The sequence below is a fragment of the Vipera ursinii genome (genome assembly GCF_947247035.1).
Source record: "Vipera ursinii genome assembly, chromosome: 2".
NCBI classification, from domain to species: domain Eukaryota; kingdom Metazoa; phylum Chordata; class Lepidosauria; order Squamata; family Viperidae; genus Vipera; species Vipera ursinii.
The window spans coordinates 135,146,750-135,166,762 of record NC_139513.1 but is presented as its reverse complement, the minus strand read 5'-3'; the positions used below and the strand labels follow the sequence as shown (position 1 = coordinate 135,166,762).

The window sequence follows — 20,013 nt, the reverse complement described above, 5'->3', positions numbered from 1 at the left end:
GGGTCTCCCTTTTCATTGATAGTAAAAGAGAATTTCATATTTCATGTGGTACTTCTGCGCTCAGAGATTTTTAGGAATAGCTCTGTTAACATAAAATTTCATAAATGGTCTGAGAAATATAACCAGGCACACTATACTGTATTGTCCAGAATAAATACAGGTGTTTTTTTTTTTCAGAAAAGTGATTTTTAAAATGAAGGGTTTATTATTTGAGCAAGCACAGGGCATGCGATAAACAAAAAAAATTCATGTAGGTGATTTTCCATGACATTTTTTTTTAAACAATCCAAGCAATCATTTGTATTGTAACAAATAGTCTCAAATAGCTGCTTATAAAATGTTACCCTTTCCTATTGTCATCTTGGTATTTTTCAGAAATGTTAGAGCTGTAGTTTCTAGACTTCCTAGCTACTGAGCATGGCGATGGCAAATTCTAGGAGTGGTGATCTCAACATCTCTGTAGAGTATCAGACTGAAGAAGATAGAATTAATCAAAACATAATTAAAACTCCCAATGATGCTAAAATCAGCGTACGTGCTGAGGCATTCATTCACAGTTTCTGTGCATGGCTATGTATTTACATAAAAACATACTGAAGTTGTAAAACTGTGTCTGATTCACAGGTCAGAGCAAAACAAGCAGAATGTTTACGTAACGGTTCTCTTTGGCCTGAATATTGCTGGTTCCTGCCTATCCAGCTTTAGCCCTTATACAATATTGCTACATTTCTTTCTTTATTTTTTTCTTTCTCTCCTTTGCAGTTATACTTCTGAGCTTTTCTATGAGGGCAAATTGATGGCCAGTGGAAAACAGCCTGCACACAAAGATTTTTATCCTCTGACATTCTTCACAGCACGAGGAGAAGACGTGCAAGAAAAGAACAGTACTGCTTTTTACAACAATGCAGAGGTAGTTGATTTGACTTCATTTAATTGTTTTTGTGATTATAATATTTTTTTTTAATAATGCTAATTTAGACATCAAGAGCACTTGGCTTAAACAAGAACCTCTTTAAAAATAGCCTTACAGTCCCGATTATGAGCTTGCTGCTGTCCAGTTGCCATCTCCAACTAAGTATTGATTTGGCTGTCTCCTGCTAAAGTAGAAGTCAATGGCACATTCCCATGACTGACTAATTTGAAGTATATATGTAAAGAAGCCACCATATCTGCTTTTAGATAGCAACCTCTCTTTTTTTTTAAAGCCAAGACCCATAAATTATTCATGTCTTAAATGAAATTACTACGTTTGGTTCTACATAGAAATTCAGCCTAATTGGTTCCTCAAAGTATTTTGTGATAAAATGTCTCTGCAAGTGTAAAGATTTCATTAACAATTGCTGTTTACTGTTCATAGTTTATGGCAAGACTAAAGAAAAAGTCTGGTGTTTTGTTTTTTTTAAAAAAAACACGATTCCATTTTGCAGTTAGAACAGGGTTGGGCATTTTTTTAAAAAACATTATGCATTATAAAGTAAGGAAGATTATGTTCCCTTGAAAGTAATATGTTAGAGTCAGAAATGATGTAATTTAACCAAGCAGTAGATAACAATCCCCCTTTCCTTTTTTTCTCCAAATAGAAGTCAGGAATAGCTAAACCTTGCAAAAAGTGTAAATACTTTGTTTTAAAAGGCTTTGGACATTAATCCCCAAATTCCATGACAAAATGAACAGTGGATTAATTCTCTTCCAAATGAATTCTGGAACAACTTGCCTAATGCAATGATTCTCAATCGTAATATTTGCACCAATTTCCCTATTTATAGTCTCTCATTGCTTTGCAAGCTGCCTCATGTGCTCTTTTACCAGAAATATGCCTGAGAGCAATTCAGGAATAACACAGAGAGAGAAGAGATAAAAAGATGATTTCTTTCTTTAAGATAATTTTAGTGGCTATATCAAACCACCCAATATGGGCATCCTCCAGATCCATAGACAAAGGTTCAGAAATTTAGCAGTGGTCATTCTCATGGAAGTCTACATATTTAGAAAGTGTCCAGGTTGTGAATGTGAGGAATTGCATGGAAAAGGGGACTTGTTTGATTGGCTAGTAGCTTATGTCTAAAAGTATGCTTTTATGAAATGATTTGAAAATTTAATTTTTAGTGTCCTATCTTCCAGAAAAAGGTATTTCCTTCCCACAATTATTGCGATATTGGCTATAAAACCATTTTTCTATTACTATTCTAGGTATTCCAGAAAGAGAGAATGGAAAATTCATGATTAGATCTAAATCATCTTAGTAAATATTTAGGTTCTGGACATTCCATATGTAGTTCCTTTATTCGTAGATTGAACTGATTCACCAAGGCTATTATATGGCTTTAAAAGATATATTCATGCATAAGACAGTCTGAAAGGACATCTATATACAATACTTCACCTTCTTTATTATTTTTTGCTATATTTTATTTTATTTTTTTATTTATTTTAATTCCATTTATATCCCGCCCTTCTCCGAAGACTCAGGGCGGCTTACAAACTTAGCAGTAGCCTTCATTCTATGTATATGCCTGCTTATTAGGGCTTTCACACACACCCCAAGCGGCATTATTACAAAGTCAGCTTAATTGCCCCCAACAATCTGGGTCCTCATTTTACCTACCTTGGAAGGATGGAAGGCTGAGTCAACCTTGAGCCTGGTGGGATGCGAACCTGCACTAATTGCAGGCAGCTGGTGTTACTTAAGGAGGCATTAGCCCACTGCTCCACCAAGGCTCCATGCTGAATATTGCTGAATTCTCATTATATATATTCCTAGAATATTTGCCAGCGTGGTACTAGTTTGTCCACAGGAATAAACAAGACGCATTTCTGTTCAATTTAGCCACTTTGTATTATCAGAACAAATCCTGAGGAAGTGTTTTGTGAGCTGTTATAACATCAGTAGCAGTACATCTTCTCTCATTCTTCATTAAAATTACTCCTTTTTTTGAGTCTGAAAAAGATCCCTGTCCACACGGTCTTGGATTTAATAGCCCTCCAGGCATTCTTAGAGAATTGGTGGTTTCTCCATAAAACAAGAGAAACAAAACAATTTTCTATTCTCTTTTGTTTAACTCCTGATTATGTGCTGTGAGCTAGACTATGAAGTTGGAAAAAGTCCTGGGAGAAAGGAGTGGTGAACCACTTAAGTTGTGGTGTCAAGAAAACTGCATGATGCAGTCACCAGGAATTATATCTGCTTTCAGTTCATCTGCATCTTTTATGTGTATTCAGTGGCTCCTGGCGCCTCTTCTTTTTCATAGTCACAATAGATAATTATAGAAATGTGTGGCTATCTCAGGTTAAATAGCTCTGCTTTGAATAATTTGAATAATGATCCTGATTTGTGGTGGTTGGGGCTTTACACAAAAATTAGAATCAAACTTTTATGCATTTTGAGGTTGGTTTATATTACAGTAGAAGAGTAGGCTTCAACTAAAAGACTAAAGGAAAGTTTGGCAACGGTGAAATTAACAGTTAATACCTTCCTTTTTTTTTTGTCTGATATCAGACAAAATCAACCCACTTTTCCATTATTATTGGTGTTGCTATTGTTATTATTGTGTAGCTTGACACACAACTAACCAGATGTTTAGACTGGATTTGGCATTTTTATCCAACTACAGGTAGTCCTCGACTTACAACAATTCATTTAGTGACCACTGAAAGTTACAACTATATTGAAAAAATGATTTATGATTGTTTTTCACACTTTAGACTGTTGCAGCGCCCGCAACCACAGTTGCATCCCCCTAACATTTGTGTTGCACAAGTTCTTAAAGTGGAAAGTAATTTATCTGATTCTTAAAATATACATTTATTTCCCTGATGGAACAGTAAACTCATTTTATAATGTGTGCTATTTAATATTTCAGATAATAATGTTGAATAAATAAAATTCTGTTATAAAATATATAAAATGATTGTTGTTGATGTTTATTAAGATTTCCGCTGAGGGTTAGGGTTTTATTCCTTATTGATTGTAGGGGGGTTTTTGATTGCATATATAAGGCAATTATGGATCTGGTGAAAATAATGAATAATTGAAGTGACATGCTTACAGATGATAAAAGTCATGTCAGTGTCATGCAGGGGATGCTGCAGTTAAATGAATATTTTTGGAAAGACTTAGATAACATGCTGGTGCTAAAACTGGCTTCTGCTAAAGCCTTTTCATCCAAGAACATAATACAAAACTTAATACCAACAAAAAAGCTAGCAATTTCCTGAGCATGATTTTCCCCTTTTAAGGTATTTGAAGTAGTTGAACGTGTTGAAGAATTGAGGAGGAAGTGGCCGGTAGCTTGGGGAAAGTTGGATGATGGCAGCATAGGTGTTGTAACACCATATGCTGATCAAGTCTTCCGGATTCGGGCAGAGCTTCGGAAAAAAAGATTGTCTGATGTCAGTGTTGAAAGAGTGTTAAATGTTCAGGGTAAGTAATACATGGTTTGATTTGATTGGGTGCCATAAAGTCAGGGTCAGCTTTTAGTGACCACATAGATAATACATACCTTTGACTAGAGGAACTAGCTTGGAATTGGAATTGCATTAACGTACTGTATAATAGGGAATTTAAATTTAATGTTTTAAATCTTTTAAAAATCGTGGAATATCCTTTGAGACATGTCTCTAGCAATATTCAATAGCTGTGATCATTAAAATGTTCAACAACAGTTAATATATCAAGTTGGAAAAGAATATAGTTGAGCTCTGCAAAAGGATTCTAAGTGGAAACAGATTAAAAAAATACCAAATCAAAGCTGATAATAGACCACTACACATTTAATTTTAGTAAAATTATGAATCATAAGTAAAGGTCTTAATTTTTGTTTCTTGATTTTTCAGGAAAGTTGCTTTTCTTCCTGTTTTTCTTCCTTTGATGGGTTCAAATAGAATCTAGAGTTTTTAATGAAAAACTCATGAAAAAAGAATTAAGGATGCTTAATTCTTAGATTCAAACTTCATTTACATACCTTTTCACCCAAGAATACAGCATACATGTACATAGCTTTTTTCCAGCCCTATTAAGATACATGCTTGTCTCCCATCGATCAATATTTTCTTATTCCTTTAGTTAACTATTTTTTTCACGTTTACTCTTAAGCCACTTGATTTTCTCAGCAATTCCCTATTTCTACTCTTCTTTGTAAATTTAATCTTTGTTATCTTTCATTTGTAAGGATATAAGCAAATAGAAAATTACTTACACTGGTACCTCTAAAGTTAATAAACTACAGTAGTAAAATTAAAGGAAAAGTTCCCAACAGATACAATTTTGGTATGTACAGTGTATGACTGTACAGTTGCTATCTATCTATCTATCTATCTATCTATCTATCTATCTATCTATCTATCTATCTATCTATCTATCTATCTATCTACACACACATATATATTATGTGTATATGTAAAAATATGGCACACTGCATGAATGTTTATAATGCAACAGAAATTAACAGCACCAAAGATGTCAATGATTAAGCAAAAGTAATATTAATACCAAAGCAAATAATGTTATTTGTAATTATTCTGGAATATTTATTTTCTAATTATTGAAGCAGAAATATTTTCAAGTGAACAATAGTTATTCACTTGCCAGACATTGATGTAAAAAGTCAATACATGTAGCTATGTGGTAGTGTTTCTAGCAAAAAAAAGGCTAACAGTATCCCCTACTTTTCCTTCTTCAGGAAAGCAGTTTCGAGTGTTGTTTCTCAGCACAGTACGAACCCGGCACACTTGCAAACACAAGCAAACAGCGATGAAACGGAAAGAACATTTATTGGAAGATTCAACAGAGGACTTAGATTATGGTTTTCTGTCCAATTACAAACTTCTCAACACAGCCATTACAAGAGCACAGTCCCTAGTAGCTGTGGTGGGCGATCCAATTGCTTTATGTTCCATTGGAAGATGCAGGTACAACCAATATGTGGTATGACCAAATAATAAATCATAACGATGAAAGGCTTACTGTGTTTTTAATAATGGATTCTCATTCTTGCTCTGCTTCACCCAGGCAGAGTCTTTAGATGGGGGTGTGTGTGTGTTTAACCCTGGCAACTTTAAGACTTGTGGACTTCAATTCTTAGAATCCCCTAGCCAGCATGGGGAAACTGAAATCTGGGAGTTGAAATCCACAAGTTTTAAGGTTCATGGGTGGACATGCCTACCTTAGACTTTCTCTCTCACTTTGAGATAGATATGAGCTTTAGGGGGAAAATACTATCCAAACTATCTATAATGCATGTCTTGTGTTTAATCTCATCATCATTTACCATTTCACTTTATTTAAATCTACAGTATATTATATTAACAGAATCTACAACTGATACCGTGTTTCCCTGAAAATAGGACCTGGGTTTTTTTCCTGCAAAAGAGGCACCAGGTTTTATTTTCAGGGTGTGTGTGTCTTTTGCATTCACCTTGCGGCAGTGGCACTGACAGCTCTGCCCAGCTGGCCCACCCCTTCTGCGACCAAAGGAGCAGCTTAATTCTGCAGCTGAGAATGGAGCTCCAGCCTGCATTTTGCAGTCAGGGGCCTTTCTGGAAGGCCTCTGCAGCTGAGAATTGAGCTGCGGATTGAATCCATAGCTTTGTTCTCAGCTGCAGAGGCCTTCTGGAGGCCTCTGCGAAATGCAGGCTGGGGGGCGCCACAGAAGAAGTGGACCAGCAAGGAGAGGCAGGTGTCTATTCATGGGAGGCCTGATAAGTGGGTTCGGGGCCCACCACTGCCCTAGCTTGATTTTTAGGTGTGGGCCTCGCCCCAAAACTAGGTCTTATTTTTGGGGTAGGTCTTATATTAGGCCCAACCCCCCCAAAATCAAGCTAGGGCTTATTTTTGCGGTAGGTCTTACTTTCGGGGAAACATGGTAGTAGACTATGAAGATTTCTTACAATAGGTTCAAGTTAGCAACATAGTTGTTGGACATTTGCTGATTATAGTTCATGTGCAGTGTAAAGAGGAAAAGAAGGCCTATCTACAAAGGATTCATATTGTCAAATTTTCTCTTAATGTTACAGTTAAAGATGGAAATGTTGTATTGTAATACTCCCTTATGAAGAGGTTTTCAAGCTCATAAACAAAATACAAAAATAATTTAAGGCTTTCCAGAATGCTAGTTTTGTCTATTAATAGTGCATTCCTTAAATGTATATTTGTATCAGTTTTATTCCTTTTTGAAATTATAATTATAATAAATGGAGGAAGGGAGAAATCTTTAGAAACTTTGCTATGGGAAAGCAAAGTTTTATGGAAATGTGAATAAATGCCAGTCTAGTTCTCAGATTTAAAATTGAAATAGATTAGGATATTCTGAAAGCAAGAACAGGACTGAGTTAGATACACTCTTCTGTATTTTTTGTCACTGGTGAAAGTATGTGCTGTTACATTTATTTATTTGTTATAATAGCAATGGGGGAAACTAGATACTTTAATCTTTTCTGGTTTCCTTGTTGATAATATAAACTTGGAAGTTTGAAGTGGATAATTTTGTAATCTATTTTTAATCTATATTTTTTGATATTTTAAAAATGTTATAGTATGATAATTTGGTTTTAGCAGAAATTTAATATCACCTTGCTAGTTACATTAGGTATTTAATGTATGAATTATTGCAGAGAGAATACATATAATGAGAATTCAGCAATATTCAGCATGGAGCCTTGGTGGAGCAGTGGGCTAATGCCTCCTTAAGTAACACCAGCTGCCTGCAATTAGTGCAGGTTCGCATCCCACCTGGCTCAAGGTTGACTCAGCCTTCCATCCTTCCGAGGTAGGTAAAATGAGGACCCAGATTGTTGGGGGCAATAAGCTGACTTTGTAATAATGCCGCTTGGGGGTGTGTGTGAAAGCCCTAATAAGCAGGCATATGCATAGAATGAAGGCTACTGCTAAGCTTGTAAGCCGCCCTGAGTCTTCGGAGAAGGGCGGGATATAAATGGAATTAAAATAAAAATAAAAAATAAAAATGATTTCTTTGTACTAGATCTTACTTGTAGAAGATAAAAAAATTGGATTTATTTTAATTTCATATGTACAGGTTAGATAAAAGAACTGGTTTATATTTGTGAATATGATCCATAGGCTGTCATATATATAATCGGAATATAATTTTATTTTTACGTAAACATGGATATTTTTGCACAGCGTGTCTCATGGTTAACATGCTAGTGGTGAAAGTAAAATTATGTGGGAAGCTACCACAGAGAATCTTGCTGGTCCTACTTTATTTAAAATCTCTTGTGAATTCTGGGAATGTTATTTCTTTCAATATTAAGGCTGTTCAGAAGAAGTATATGCGCTGTGGTGATTTTGATCTGGATCGGACTACCATTTGCTTGAAATTTATTACAAGAGCTTTGTTAATTTTGCTCTCACGTTATGCTTTTCTTAGCTATTTTAGCCATTGGAAAAGTACTTGTGATATGTCCCTCAGCAAGCTGATGTGCAGGGTAGTCATAAAATGCTGCTGTAGCATGCAAGCAAAGACTTTATTAATAGTCTGTGGTGTGTTCTGTGAGTAATGTGGGTGCAGTTAAAGCTAAGCTTCAACCAGTTGTAGAGCTTAGTTGTAGAGCTTAGAGATAGGCTTCTTGTCCAAGCTTCATGTTAGGTAAAGCAATAAATCTTTCTGTAGGAATACAAATGCATAAGCATGAGCTTAGCAGTAGGAAGATTGAAGGACAAGGCTCAGAGAGATAAGTTGCTTTTACTGCTAATGTGAAAGAAGGTCTTATGATGAAAATAATATAGAAAGTAGGGATCTAATCATTGCATGACAACTTCATGGTCTAAATCCTGCATTTCTTTCTCCCTTCTCTACACAATAATGGCCTTTCTGCTACCTGGGGCACCTGCACAGTTTTTTTTTTTAAAAAATAATGTTCTTGGCTGATCTTGGATACTTCATTTTCAATCTTGCCAGCTTCATCCTTCCTACTTCTTGTCTAAGCAGAAATAACATCTGCCACACAACACCCCAGACTTAATTGTTGATGAGAAAGCAAAATAAATAAATAAAATAAAATAAAAATGCAATACCTGGGGAGAGCAGAAAGGAAGAGAAAGAAGTGGAGAAAAGCACACAGTACAAAGACCTGCTAATAGAAGTAGAATAATATTACAATAAAATCAATAAAAGATAGCAAGCACAACAAAGCAAGAGGTCTCACTGTCTCTCCCCAAAGGCCTGCTGGTTAAAGATCCAGATTTTCACAGCTCTTCTAAATGACAGCTTGACTGTAAAACTTTTGTTCTTCCAACATTTTGAGAACTATTGGCATACTCTTACTTTAAAACAGTTAATCAAGTCTACAGAAATATGTGACATTTTCATTGATAATGCAAAATTCTAAGATGTAGATGTAATTTGAAGGTTGTTAAAGGGAGTCAAGAATCTATTGCAATAACTATAAAGACCTTTTAAAATATGACTATAATACCTATTTTTTATCATTGCAGCCATATCAGACAGAGCTGTGGCAAATTTTTATTTTAAATTCAACAGCATGTTTCATATCAGAGCTGGCAGCATTTGATTCATTGTTCTTGCAGCCACATTGTAAATGTGCCCTGTATGAACAATCCGCCTGAGTGTTTTAAAAACAAAAAAGGCACTTTGCAGACATTCTAACACTAAGACAGATGTTTGTATGTGATGTAGAGAACTTGGCTAATAAATCTTGCTATTGCTCAAGTGTTAATGCTAAATAGTTTTAGAAGGTTTCAAATAATGTCGTCTCATAATTAAATAGTATTGAAAACAAAGGGATGTACAGAAACATTGGATTCAAGATTTACTTTATATATTTTTTTAATCTAGAAAAACAAACATTTTTGTGTTGTTCTTGTATTGGCTTATAGGAAATTTTGGGAAAGATTTATTGCCCTGTGTCATGATAATGAAAGTCTTCACGGTATCACATTTGATCAGATCAAGGCTCAATTGGAAGCTCTGGAATTAAAGAAAACCTATGTATTGAATCCACTGGCTCCTGAGTTTATTCCACGGGCTCTGCGACAGCAGCATTCATCAAACACCAATAAACCACAGCAATCGCCACCAAAGGTAACCTCTGAGAAAAGGTTGCAAGAAACTGTTAAAATATATTAGAAAAACATATTAGCTGTTGTGCTTCCTCCTAAAAACATAGAATGGGAAAATACTAGGTTGAAACGATAACACAGATAGATAGATAGATAGATAGATAGATAGATAGATAGATAGATAGATAGATAGATAGATAGATAGATAGATAGAGCTTTTAGTAAGCAATAAGTTTTGCACCCAGAAAGACGATATCTGTTCAAAAGGTACCATGATATTCATGTCAGAAGGTGCTAGAAGGTCTGAAAAATGCAATATCTATAAATTGTCTTCCTTTTTTTCCTCTCTTAAAATTATACAGTCATATTGAGAATGAGTGTAGGGAGAGGCCAGCAGGTGAGATAGGCAGGGAGGTATGTGAGTGCTGCGAGCTGGCACTACAGAATGTGGATGAGCCAGCAGGGGGAGCGTGAGTGGGCCAGCAAGGGCTAAAGGCTGGTGCTACAGAGTGCAGAGGAGCCAGTGTGGGCTGCAGTTGGATGCTGTCGAGCACAAGATCTCTGGGATCTCCTACTCCATAGTGGGGATCTTTGGGAGAAAAACAGCAGGAGCAACTTGTGATCACAACTTGTGACTTGTGATCTTCCCTGCCGGGCTTCCCCATTAACTTTGCTCGTGGGAAGCAGGCCGGGAAGGTTGCAACTGAAGAACATGTGACACTGGCTAACTGTGATGCTGTAATTGTGAACCAGGCACCCAAACGCTCAGGTTGCGATCATGTGACCACAGGGATGCTGTGACAAGCGCAACTTCACAGTCAGAAATTGCCCTCATTTTGGTTGATCGGTTGCTGAACAAGTGAACCTGCCTAGTCCCTGTAAAGTGATACCGTTGTCATGGTTGTTTTTCTTTTTGACTAGTTGTATTTTATTGATTTTATTTGTTTATGAGGTAGACTACCTCATGTTCATTTGGATAGGAAGCTGGGAATTTGCATAAATAAACCTTGGTACTTACTAGCAAATTAAATGAGTGTCAAGAACTTGGGTTTGGTGGGCTTGGAGATAAAAAGAATAGCTATAATTCTTTTAAACTGCCATATTCTATCGGGGTGAATGTGTGTATGAATTATTGTAATTAAGAGTGATAGCTCTTGTAGAAAGCTAAGAAAACATTTATCTGACCCTAAATATGCAAAGAAGCTGTAATAGCCCCCAGCATTTTAATATGTAGTTTTTCTTTTGAAATTCATTTTAGAGACACTGTCTTTATAGAGTAACCAGTGAACCGGTTTGTCATCCTTTTTCATCCGTGTTATTCATAGGTCAATATTTATTCAGGCTCTCTAAACAGGCTGATTAATGTGTTCAGACTGCTGGAAAACAGCAGTGTAGACCTTTTCCCTGAGGAAGTAATGTTCTTAAGCATCAGTGAGTTTTAAAACTTGGTGCTCGACAACATATTGAAAAATAGGCATTGGGAAAAATCACCATCTTTTGGTTTTCTCTTGTCTCCCTATTAGAGCTGTATGGTAAATCTAATAGATGGAGAATAAGAAACAATAGATCTTTGGAGAAAGAGTGCACAATGATCTAGGACAAATAGGCAGCCCACAGTGGCTATGCCTTCTACTGAACATTGGAAGAGAGAACTATAACTGCTTCAGATGAAACTGTAACTTGCCAGAGTGAAATGGCGTTTTGACATAAACAAGTTAGCCAGTTAGTTGTCGCCTTGGATCAGTGGTGGGCAACAATGGTCTCTTTATGACCTATGGACTTCACAGGTCATAAAGGGGCCATTGCTGCTTACCCCTGCCTTGGATCAATATATGTCTCCGTATATTTTTCTATGTTTCTTTTTCCACTGTATATTTTTTTCCACTATATTGCTGTATTGTATTTTGCTACTCTGAAGGCCCTTCCATTCTAGATTGTATAGTTGGGAACCTTGCCATCGTGAGGTCAATGGGGCTAACTTCATCTCGGAATTGGTACAAGTTATCTCCTGCATCTTCTGTTTGCCTACTCCAATGGTTTTGTGATTAGCATTATTGTCTGGCTTAAGAAGCCAGAGCTATAGTTAGCTGCCTCTTCTTTTAGTCACATAAAGAACCCTCAAAAGATAGTCTTAATCTTGTGGGAAACTTGCTTACATTCCTTGGGGCAGATTCAAATATCCTTCTCCAATATTTTATATATAGTACTTTGCAGGAAAGAAGGAGAAGGAGAGGTCGTATGGAACTTGGAAAAATAGAAACCAATACTGGTAGGTTCTCAGCAGAAGCCAGTATCTCAGTTTAAAGATAGAATAAACTGAGATACTGGCTTCTGCTGTGAATCTACCAGGATTACTTTCCATTTTTCCAAGTTCCATTGGACTTCTCCTTTCTTGCAAATTACTTATTCATCTTACAAAAGTGGGTGTCAACGCTGCTAACATCGGATATTCTTGCTTTGACAACAGATGGAAATGCAGCCATTTTTCTCTTTTGCTTTTAGAGTTAGTTGATGCTGGGAGGGGGGATGTGGATGAAAATCCAGTTAATCATAACAATAATAACTCAGCTGTGGAAATCCAAGGTTATTGTGCCCAGAGTTGATAAAGATTTGGCAGGCTGGAGAGCTGGGGAGAAAGCCCGGGCTTCAAGCTAATTGGGGAAAGTGATTTATGACTGGTAATTGGAGGAGGGAATTGTGCTTTGCTACTTTGTGCCCACGGGAGGGGAATTCAGTTTTTTGGCTTTAACTATGTAGTGCTGATACTTTGTTTCTCGAATAAATGATTCTTTAAGGTAAACAATGCCTCAAAGTTCTTTTGAAGAGTTTCATCTGTCAGAACCATGATAGCGGGAGGACAAGTTTACTGATGGCAATGCCACAGATATTGACTGTTTAAAACAGGATTTTGACAGTGATATTCAAACATTTGTCCTTTGGCGGTGGCTATTGTTATATATTTTCTACTGTATAATAGCTATGTTGTTAATTCTACTACTAGATAAGCATAAATTTGCAAGTTGCAATTTTATCTTGATTTTAAAATGACCTACTGTACGTAAGAGTATAGACTCAGACACCCTGTAGATTCTTCACCCAACATTTCATACTTTTTTAATCAGCCCAATAAGGATTGGTGGACTTGCAACCTGCTCTTTTTAAAAATTAAGATAGCAAAATTTGTGAATGCCTTTTGTTTTAATCTTGATTTTCTAAAGAAAAGATGATTAGATAGACATCGTCTTCTTTTTTTCAGTTTTCTACATGCCAGATTGGTGTATTGGTTGAAGTGCTGGACTAAAATACCAGGAGAAAAACTAATTTACAAGACTATTATGTGGTCAAAGTTGAATTGCTATGTGTACATTTTCAGCTGCAGAGTGTTAAACACTCAGAATTGTAAAAATAACCAATATAATAAGGATAATGCTTTCAATGCAAATGTTCAATTATATAGCTGTTTCATGTATTATTACAAGGGTTAGGTTAAGTTTGTTCCCTGCTGTCTCTGAAATTGATACGGTATTTTCTACTGCATGTCTAAAATTATTACAAGAATTGGGTTTTTTATTTGCTTTTTATTTATTCACTTTGTATTTATGCCACTTTGTTTCTGCATGACACTGTACAAGATCCCCTCCTTCCATTTAATATCCCCAACTGTGCCATTAATTAGAAGGCCAGCATTACCTAACAAGTGTTTGAACATAGTGTGCATTTGTATTGCATTGCAACATCTTAGGTAACCAAACAAAAACAGTATTTGTGTAGCATTGTAATTAATCAAATGTAAACCTGACTCTGAGCCAGAGAAATCTTGATTTGTGAGGATTCACAAATTACTCTGTGTCCCCCTGTCCCACGTCACAGGAATATCTTTTGGTCACTGAACACAATTATTATCTCCTGTAATTTTCTGGAAATGCATAGGCATGCACTTTGGTAGTTCTGAAAACTTTCTTAATTTTCTTTGATGTTTAAAGGTAGAATAATTTAACTCCTGGCCAATCTTTTTTTTACAGGTAAAAAGCCATCACCATAACCATAGTGACCATTTTCATACTGATGGAATTGGTAAGTATTAGGAAGAGGATGGTCTTTTTTTTTTTTTAGAAAATGTGAAATATGCTTGTTTTTGCAATGAAACTAGATATTTTCTAGGTAAAAATCATAGGTTACCAGAATCTATGGCCCTGTTTGGAGTCTGGACTTCCTTTCTCTAAACTAATTGAGGGAAGCATAGGGAAGGGATAAAGAATGACCAAAAGAATGATCCTATATACTGTTTAAATTTAGGAGCGCCTCTGATTTTGGGAAATAAAATATTTTTAAACATATAGTCTTGATTTGATCCAAAGTTCAGGAGAATTCTGAATATAGACAATAAACAAATATTTCTGTTGTGGCCTTTGATCAATCTTTACAGTAGGAAAAGAGAAATAATTTGGTACAGCAATTCATTATTATGGGGAAAAAGCAACACAACTATAAAACAATAGACTAATTAGACATTTTGTGAAATTGTATGACGTATTTGGCCAGCTGGCATGCGAATGCAAAGTTAGCATCACTTAAAAAGTAATGAACATAAAATTTATCAGAATGGACCCCCAAATTTAGAGATAATTGGAGAGATGAAGTACGTCTTGAGGCATCATAAAAAAGGACAATGTATGAGGACATGAGCAAAAGATTCTACCTCTCTGAATCTATAAGGCAAAGGTTTCTGTAAATAAGTCCCATGAAATCTTCCCACCAGCTGTACTGAAGGGAGGGTATCAAAACAGGTTCTGGAAAAGGCCCTTATGTATTTGCTTAGGATTAAATTGTATAGATACCCTGTAGTAGAGGGCTCACAACTTGCCTAACATTTGATAGTAGAATTCAGGAGCACTGGTGATAGTGTTTTGGTGATCAATGTCTCTAATTCTTTCTTTTACCATTGATTTGCCCTTCTCAAGGGTTAATTGGCCTAAATATACACCAGAGAGTCCTAGACTGCAAAGTTCTGTATAGGTCTGGTGCCAATGAGATTGGTAGCTGTCTGACAGCAGCAGAGGCTCCAGATGTGTAGGGTCTATCAAAAAAGACTGGTGCACTCAAGTGAATATGGACAGGCTATCATATGTTCCTGGCCTCAGCTGCCGTGAAATAAATGTCCTTTGAAGGCTGAGGAAAAAGTGAACGCTTGTAACTTTCACATTCATATTTTTTATGTAGTTCAGCCAACAGCTTCTGTCTTAATTGGAAATCCTGTCAGAGCGTATACCCCACCACCGCCACCCCCTCCTCCTCCTGGGCCTCATCCTAACCTTGGGAAGTCTCCTAGTCCTGTACAGCGGATAGATCCTCACACTGGGACAAGCATTCTTTATGTACCTGCTGTTTATGGAGGAAATATGGTCATGTCTGTGCCTTTACCTGTAAGTATTCATTGTTGTGTTAACAAAGTACACACACACCCTCAATCCCCCACTTACTCAAAGTTGACAAATACTATTTTGCTTTTATTGGAACAGCTATATGCTAATAAAAGGAAAAAGCCACTAAAATGAGTCTCCCAACAATTTAAATGTTTGAGCTGTAGCAATCCAGATAATGCCCAGTGAACTCTGCGTGCTGAAATTTCAGGCTGCCAAAACATGCCATGTTTTCATTCATGGCAAATGACTTATTTGATATATCAGTAACTTAAAATATTTTAAAGTTCTTTTTGAACAGTATACTGTCTTGAAACATTTCAAAATGTGCCTACAGAAACATGAATATATATTAAGGGACTCAAAATGCAGACATGAAAAAGTAACTTTTTGTGATCAGGAAGTCCTTTTTTTATTTTCTGACCTGGAAAGCCGTATTATATATAGCATTTCTTAAAGAGGAAGAATCGGGATATTTTTAATCAATTTTAAGCATAGTTAAGGAATTGTTGCAGCTTTCCCATTTTGTAGGCATACGTTAAGCATAGTGGAAGACTTCAGAACAGGAGTAGTATTTTCTTATAGCTTACAAACAATATTTCTTCCAGATTCTCTACTCCTCTCCCGTATTTGCAAGGAGAGTATAGTGGAGTATGATCTAGCTGGTACTGTGCTTTGAATTCAAATATTCCACTCCATTTCTTTTGCATGAATTTCTCCTTTGTTTTCATGTGAAAGTTAATCATCATTTGATCTTTGGCATGCAGTTTTCTTTCTTTTTTCTTTTTACTCATACTTGCAATTGTTTTCAAACACTAATTAGCATAGTGGTTCATTTTAATAAAAAGTGGTAACATTTTTGTGCAGTTTACACTAAATCTATTGGCATTTGTTTTGTGCTTCTTCAGGATCCACTGTAGTTTACTTATTTTTTAACAGGAAAATAAGAATAGTTCAACAACTGTACTTTTTCTAGTCTTCAAAAGGTGAATGGTTTCTCTGAAAGATAAATAGATTTCAGTCAAAAAGATCTGTAATTACTAAAATGACACTTTTATCGTAGTCACATAAAGGAGCTGTAACTAAAGCAGTGGCAACTTTAAAAAGGTGACTGTTATCATCAGTAGAAATCCTCAAAGATTGAATGTCAAATATCTTTTGGAGTCCATGTTTGATTTATCTTCAGACTTAGTTTTTTAACTCAGGAAGCTGTCATAGAATTGAGTCATCAAAAGCTATGAAAACATTTGACATTTTTATTGTTAACACTTTATATTTTTTTCTTCCTTTTCCTTTTTTTATTCATTTCTTTCGCAAACAATAGAATAATAAAATATATCTATATTTGCATTTTTTTAAAAAAAAATATATTCTGAATTTGTTGATATAAACAGTTCATGTTCTTTTCCAGACTAGGATCTTTCTACTGTCCTACCACAATTTATCTGAGGGGTTTAGGTTGTGTCCTATAATTGAGCCTTCTGTGTTATATTCAATATTATTTGCATATTTTTTTTACCATGTGTCATGCCTTTATTCTCACAATATTATTCCTAAGACATTTCTTCAATTTGAAACTTACACTATACTGGTTCCTCTTGTTGAGTGATTTACTGGTTTAGAGAAAACTGCATAAACATTTAATTTCATTGGTACTCTAGATGTCTTTTAACTATTCAGGTTAAAAGTTGTGAATGATACTGTTTTATATCTTTATTGCATAGGTACCATGGACAGGGTATCAGAGTAGATTTGCAGTTGATCCTCGAATCATTACTCATCAAACAGCCATGGCATATAATGTGAATCTTTTACAAGCACATGGACGTGGGTCCCCCATTCCCTATGGTCTTGGACATCATTCACCAGTTAGTATAGGACAACAGCAGCTTCATCATTCAGAGAAAGAGCAACTTGAACTAAATCGGAACAGTGAGTTCAACATCTCTTTCTTAAAAGAATAAAGTGTGGTGTTTCAAGTTAAAAACCTAATCAATTATGATACTGATGTGTCTGTTTTAAATGGTACTGAGAAATGTGTTTGTGAAAACTGGCTTTTTAAATAAGGAATATATAATCAGTATATTTCATTTACTTCCTAGTCAGTGGGATGTGGATAAGAGTTTATTGGTTGGTACAATAACCTCTAGAAGAAAAGTCCTAGCTTTCGTTAGATGGTAAGAGTATACTTGGAGTAAAACTGGATTTTGGGTGTTCTATTGGCATACTTTCCAAAATTGGCCTTACTTGCAGGTGGCACAAGTGCAACTCAGACTAAAAACAACAGTAGTAATTAAGCTGTATGCCACTCAACTCTCAGTGACTCTGGTCTACAACAACCAAAGAAATTACAGTAAAGTCAATGAAACATAAATATAAATATAAAAGATGGCAAATGTAACAGACCAGATGGAGGGTATATTGTAAATGTCTTATCTTTCTCTTTTTGGAGAAGCTCAACTCTATCTATTGATTGCTTTCTCAGATTTTCTCTTTGACTTTTCTTCCCTGTTTATCAGTTCTTGGTAGACAACCAAACTGTACTGGTTTGAGGTGTACAAAGTATACTGGTTTGAACTCACTTGCTTTAAACAGTGATTCTCCTCTTTTGTTCCTTTGCTTTGCTTCTCATTGCTGCTTGGATTCTCCATTGTTATTTCATTCATAAAGGAGAGCGGTGGTTATAGTATGCTACTATTCTCCTATTCTGTTATTCAAGGAAATATTAAACTGGGTTTTCTGGGACGAAGGTGTGTAATGTAGTTTACCAGGCAAAAATCACAGAAATTGATATTGTATGGATATTTAAGACTTCTCCAGGCACAGCTGCGGTCTTTTTCTTGTTGGAAAGCCAAGTGAGCAATATGCAGAATATTCTCTGGTATTTTAAGAAAGCAGAGTGGATTTTGCTATTACACTCATTCTTTGGGGCATCAAAAGCTTCTATATATCTGCCATTATCTTTATTATAGTAGATAGTGCATTGATATGAAAAATATGTAAATTATCTTAAATAAAAATGAGAAATTGGACTCTATGCTTATGCTTGTAGCTTTATTACCTTTCAATCAGCAGGTTTCAGCTGAAATTGGAAAACAAATCTGACAGATCCATTAGGAAACAATAAGCATAGAATAAGCATAATCTCATTAGCATAAAATCTATTTCAGAGCAAGGCAGCTTTTTAATGCTGAAGGACTGACGACTGTATCAACACTGAAATTGCTCTGATTTCATTTGTGCTGTTTGAGTGACTTTCCTTAAAGCTGTGCTGCTCAAAATCTGCCTCATTAACTGCTCGAAAAGCAGAGTAATTACTGTGTACAGTATTGAGTGCCAAGATGAATTTCCCAATATTGTAGATGTATGAGCTGTCACCTTACTATGCCAGACGATGATGTCCTTCAAAAGTTAATTGGATGCGAACTAGTTCACGGATATAGCCATGAAAGAAACCTACTTATATTCATGAAGGTTTGAGTAATTCCAGAAACAAATATGGCACGCCATCCTTAATTTCTGCTACAGCTCTTAGAGGTGGGAGGGCACAGAACATGCTAGAAGTTCAGTTTCCAAGACTTTAAATAATGTAACTGAAAGAGAATGAAGAAAATATTGTGAAATTCACTTAACTTAATTTTCTGTCTCTGAAAGAAAATAGGATGATTGGGCTTGCCTGTGAAAGGTGCTCATACCTTCAGTTTATTATAAAATAACCTATTTTCACAAAAGCCAAATTCAATCATGTATTAACGTATTGTGTCATTAAGAAGGAAAATGAGCAATTAAACATTAAAGCTAGCTGTTCTTGTTGGTAGAAAATTACAACGTGAAGTCATTCTTGAATGAAAGACAAGTAGTCATGGTGAAAAGGAAAAGAAAACCCTTGAAGAATTTGAGGAGCTTTGTCTGTTAAGCGTTCTCTGATTTTTATCCTGAAAAGTATGTTGTGCTACAGCCTGCCTATCTTCAGTTATTTAATGGCTGCATTTGGTCCTTAACAGGAAGGACCCAAGATATTTGGAGTTTTTGGCCCTCACCATGAGGAATTTAGAAGCATTTTGCCGGTTTTGGTTAAAACTTGGCTCGTGTTATCTGAGTGAAGATGGGCAGTTAATCTTAACTAAAAGCACAACATATGATGAGTAGTTGCCTTGTTTCAAGTAAGCCATAGTTAAGGTTAACTGTAACTGGTTGAGTTAATCAAAAACATAAAAGAGAGCTCCAAAATCTTGGTGGCCCCAGCAAGAGGAACAGAGGGGTAGCAGCTATGATGATTCCTGCCACAATAAGCTATGTTTTATCATTTTTATTTTAATTCCATTTATATCCCGCCCTTCTCCAAAGACTCAGGGCGGCTTACAAGCTTAGCAGTAGCCTTCATTCTATGTATATGCCTGCTTGTTAGGGCTTTCACACACACACCCCAAGTGGCATTATTACAAAGTCAGCTTAATTGCCCCCAACAATCTGGGTCCTCATTTTACCTACCTCGGAAGGATGGAAGGCTGAGTCAACCTTGAGCCTGGTGGGACTCGAACCTGCACTGATTGCAGG

General features: G+C 35.9%; 1 protein-coding gene across 7 annotated transcripts in view; it reads left to right on the top strand.

Annotated features, from left to right (window-relative positions):
* HELZ (helicase with zinc finger) overlaps positions 1 to 20,013 on the top strand; it is a 180,531-nt gene that overhangs the window by 126,082 nt on the left and 34,436 nt on the right. For all 7 annotated transcript variants that reach the window (XM_083355431.1, XM_083355429.1, XM_083355430.1 and 4 more), the window contains 7 exons: positions 763 to 910; positions 4,237 to 4,420; positions 5,679 to 5,907; positions 9,854 to 10,058; positions 14,059 to 14,110; positions 15,257 to 15,459; positions 17,181 to 17,388. In XM_083355431.1, coding sequence (XP_083211557.1) covers positions 763 to 910; positions 4,237 to 4,420; positions 5,679 to 5,907; positions 9,854 to 10,058; positions 14,059 to 14,110; positions 15,257 to 15,459; positions 17,181 to 17,388 — 1,229 coding nt within the window. The remainder of the gene's footprint in view (positions 1 to 762; positions 911 to 4,236; positions 4,421 to 5,678; positions 5,908 to 9,853; positions 10,059 to 14,058; positions 14,111 to 15,256; positions 15,460 to 17,180; positions 17,389 to 20,013) is intronic.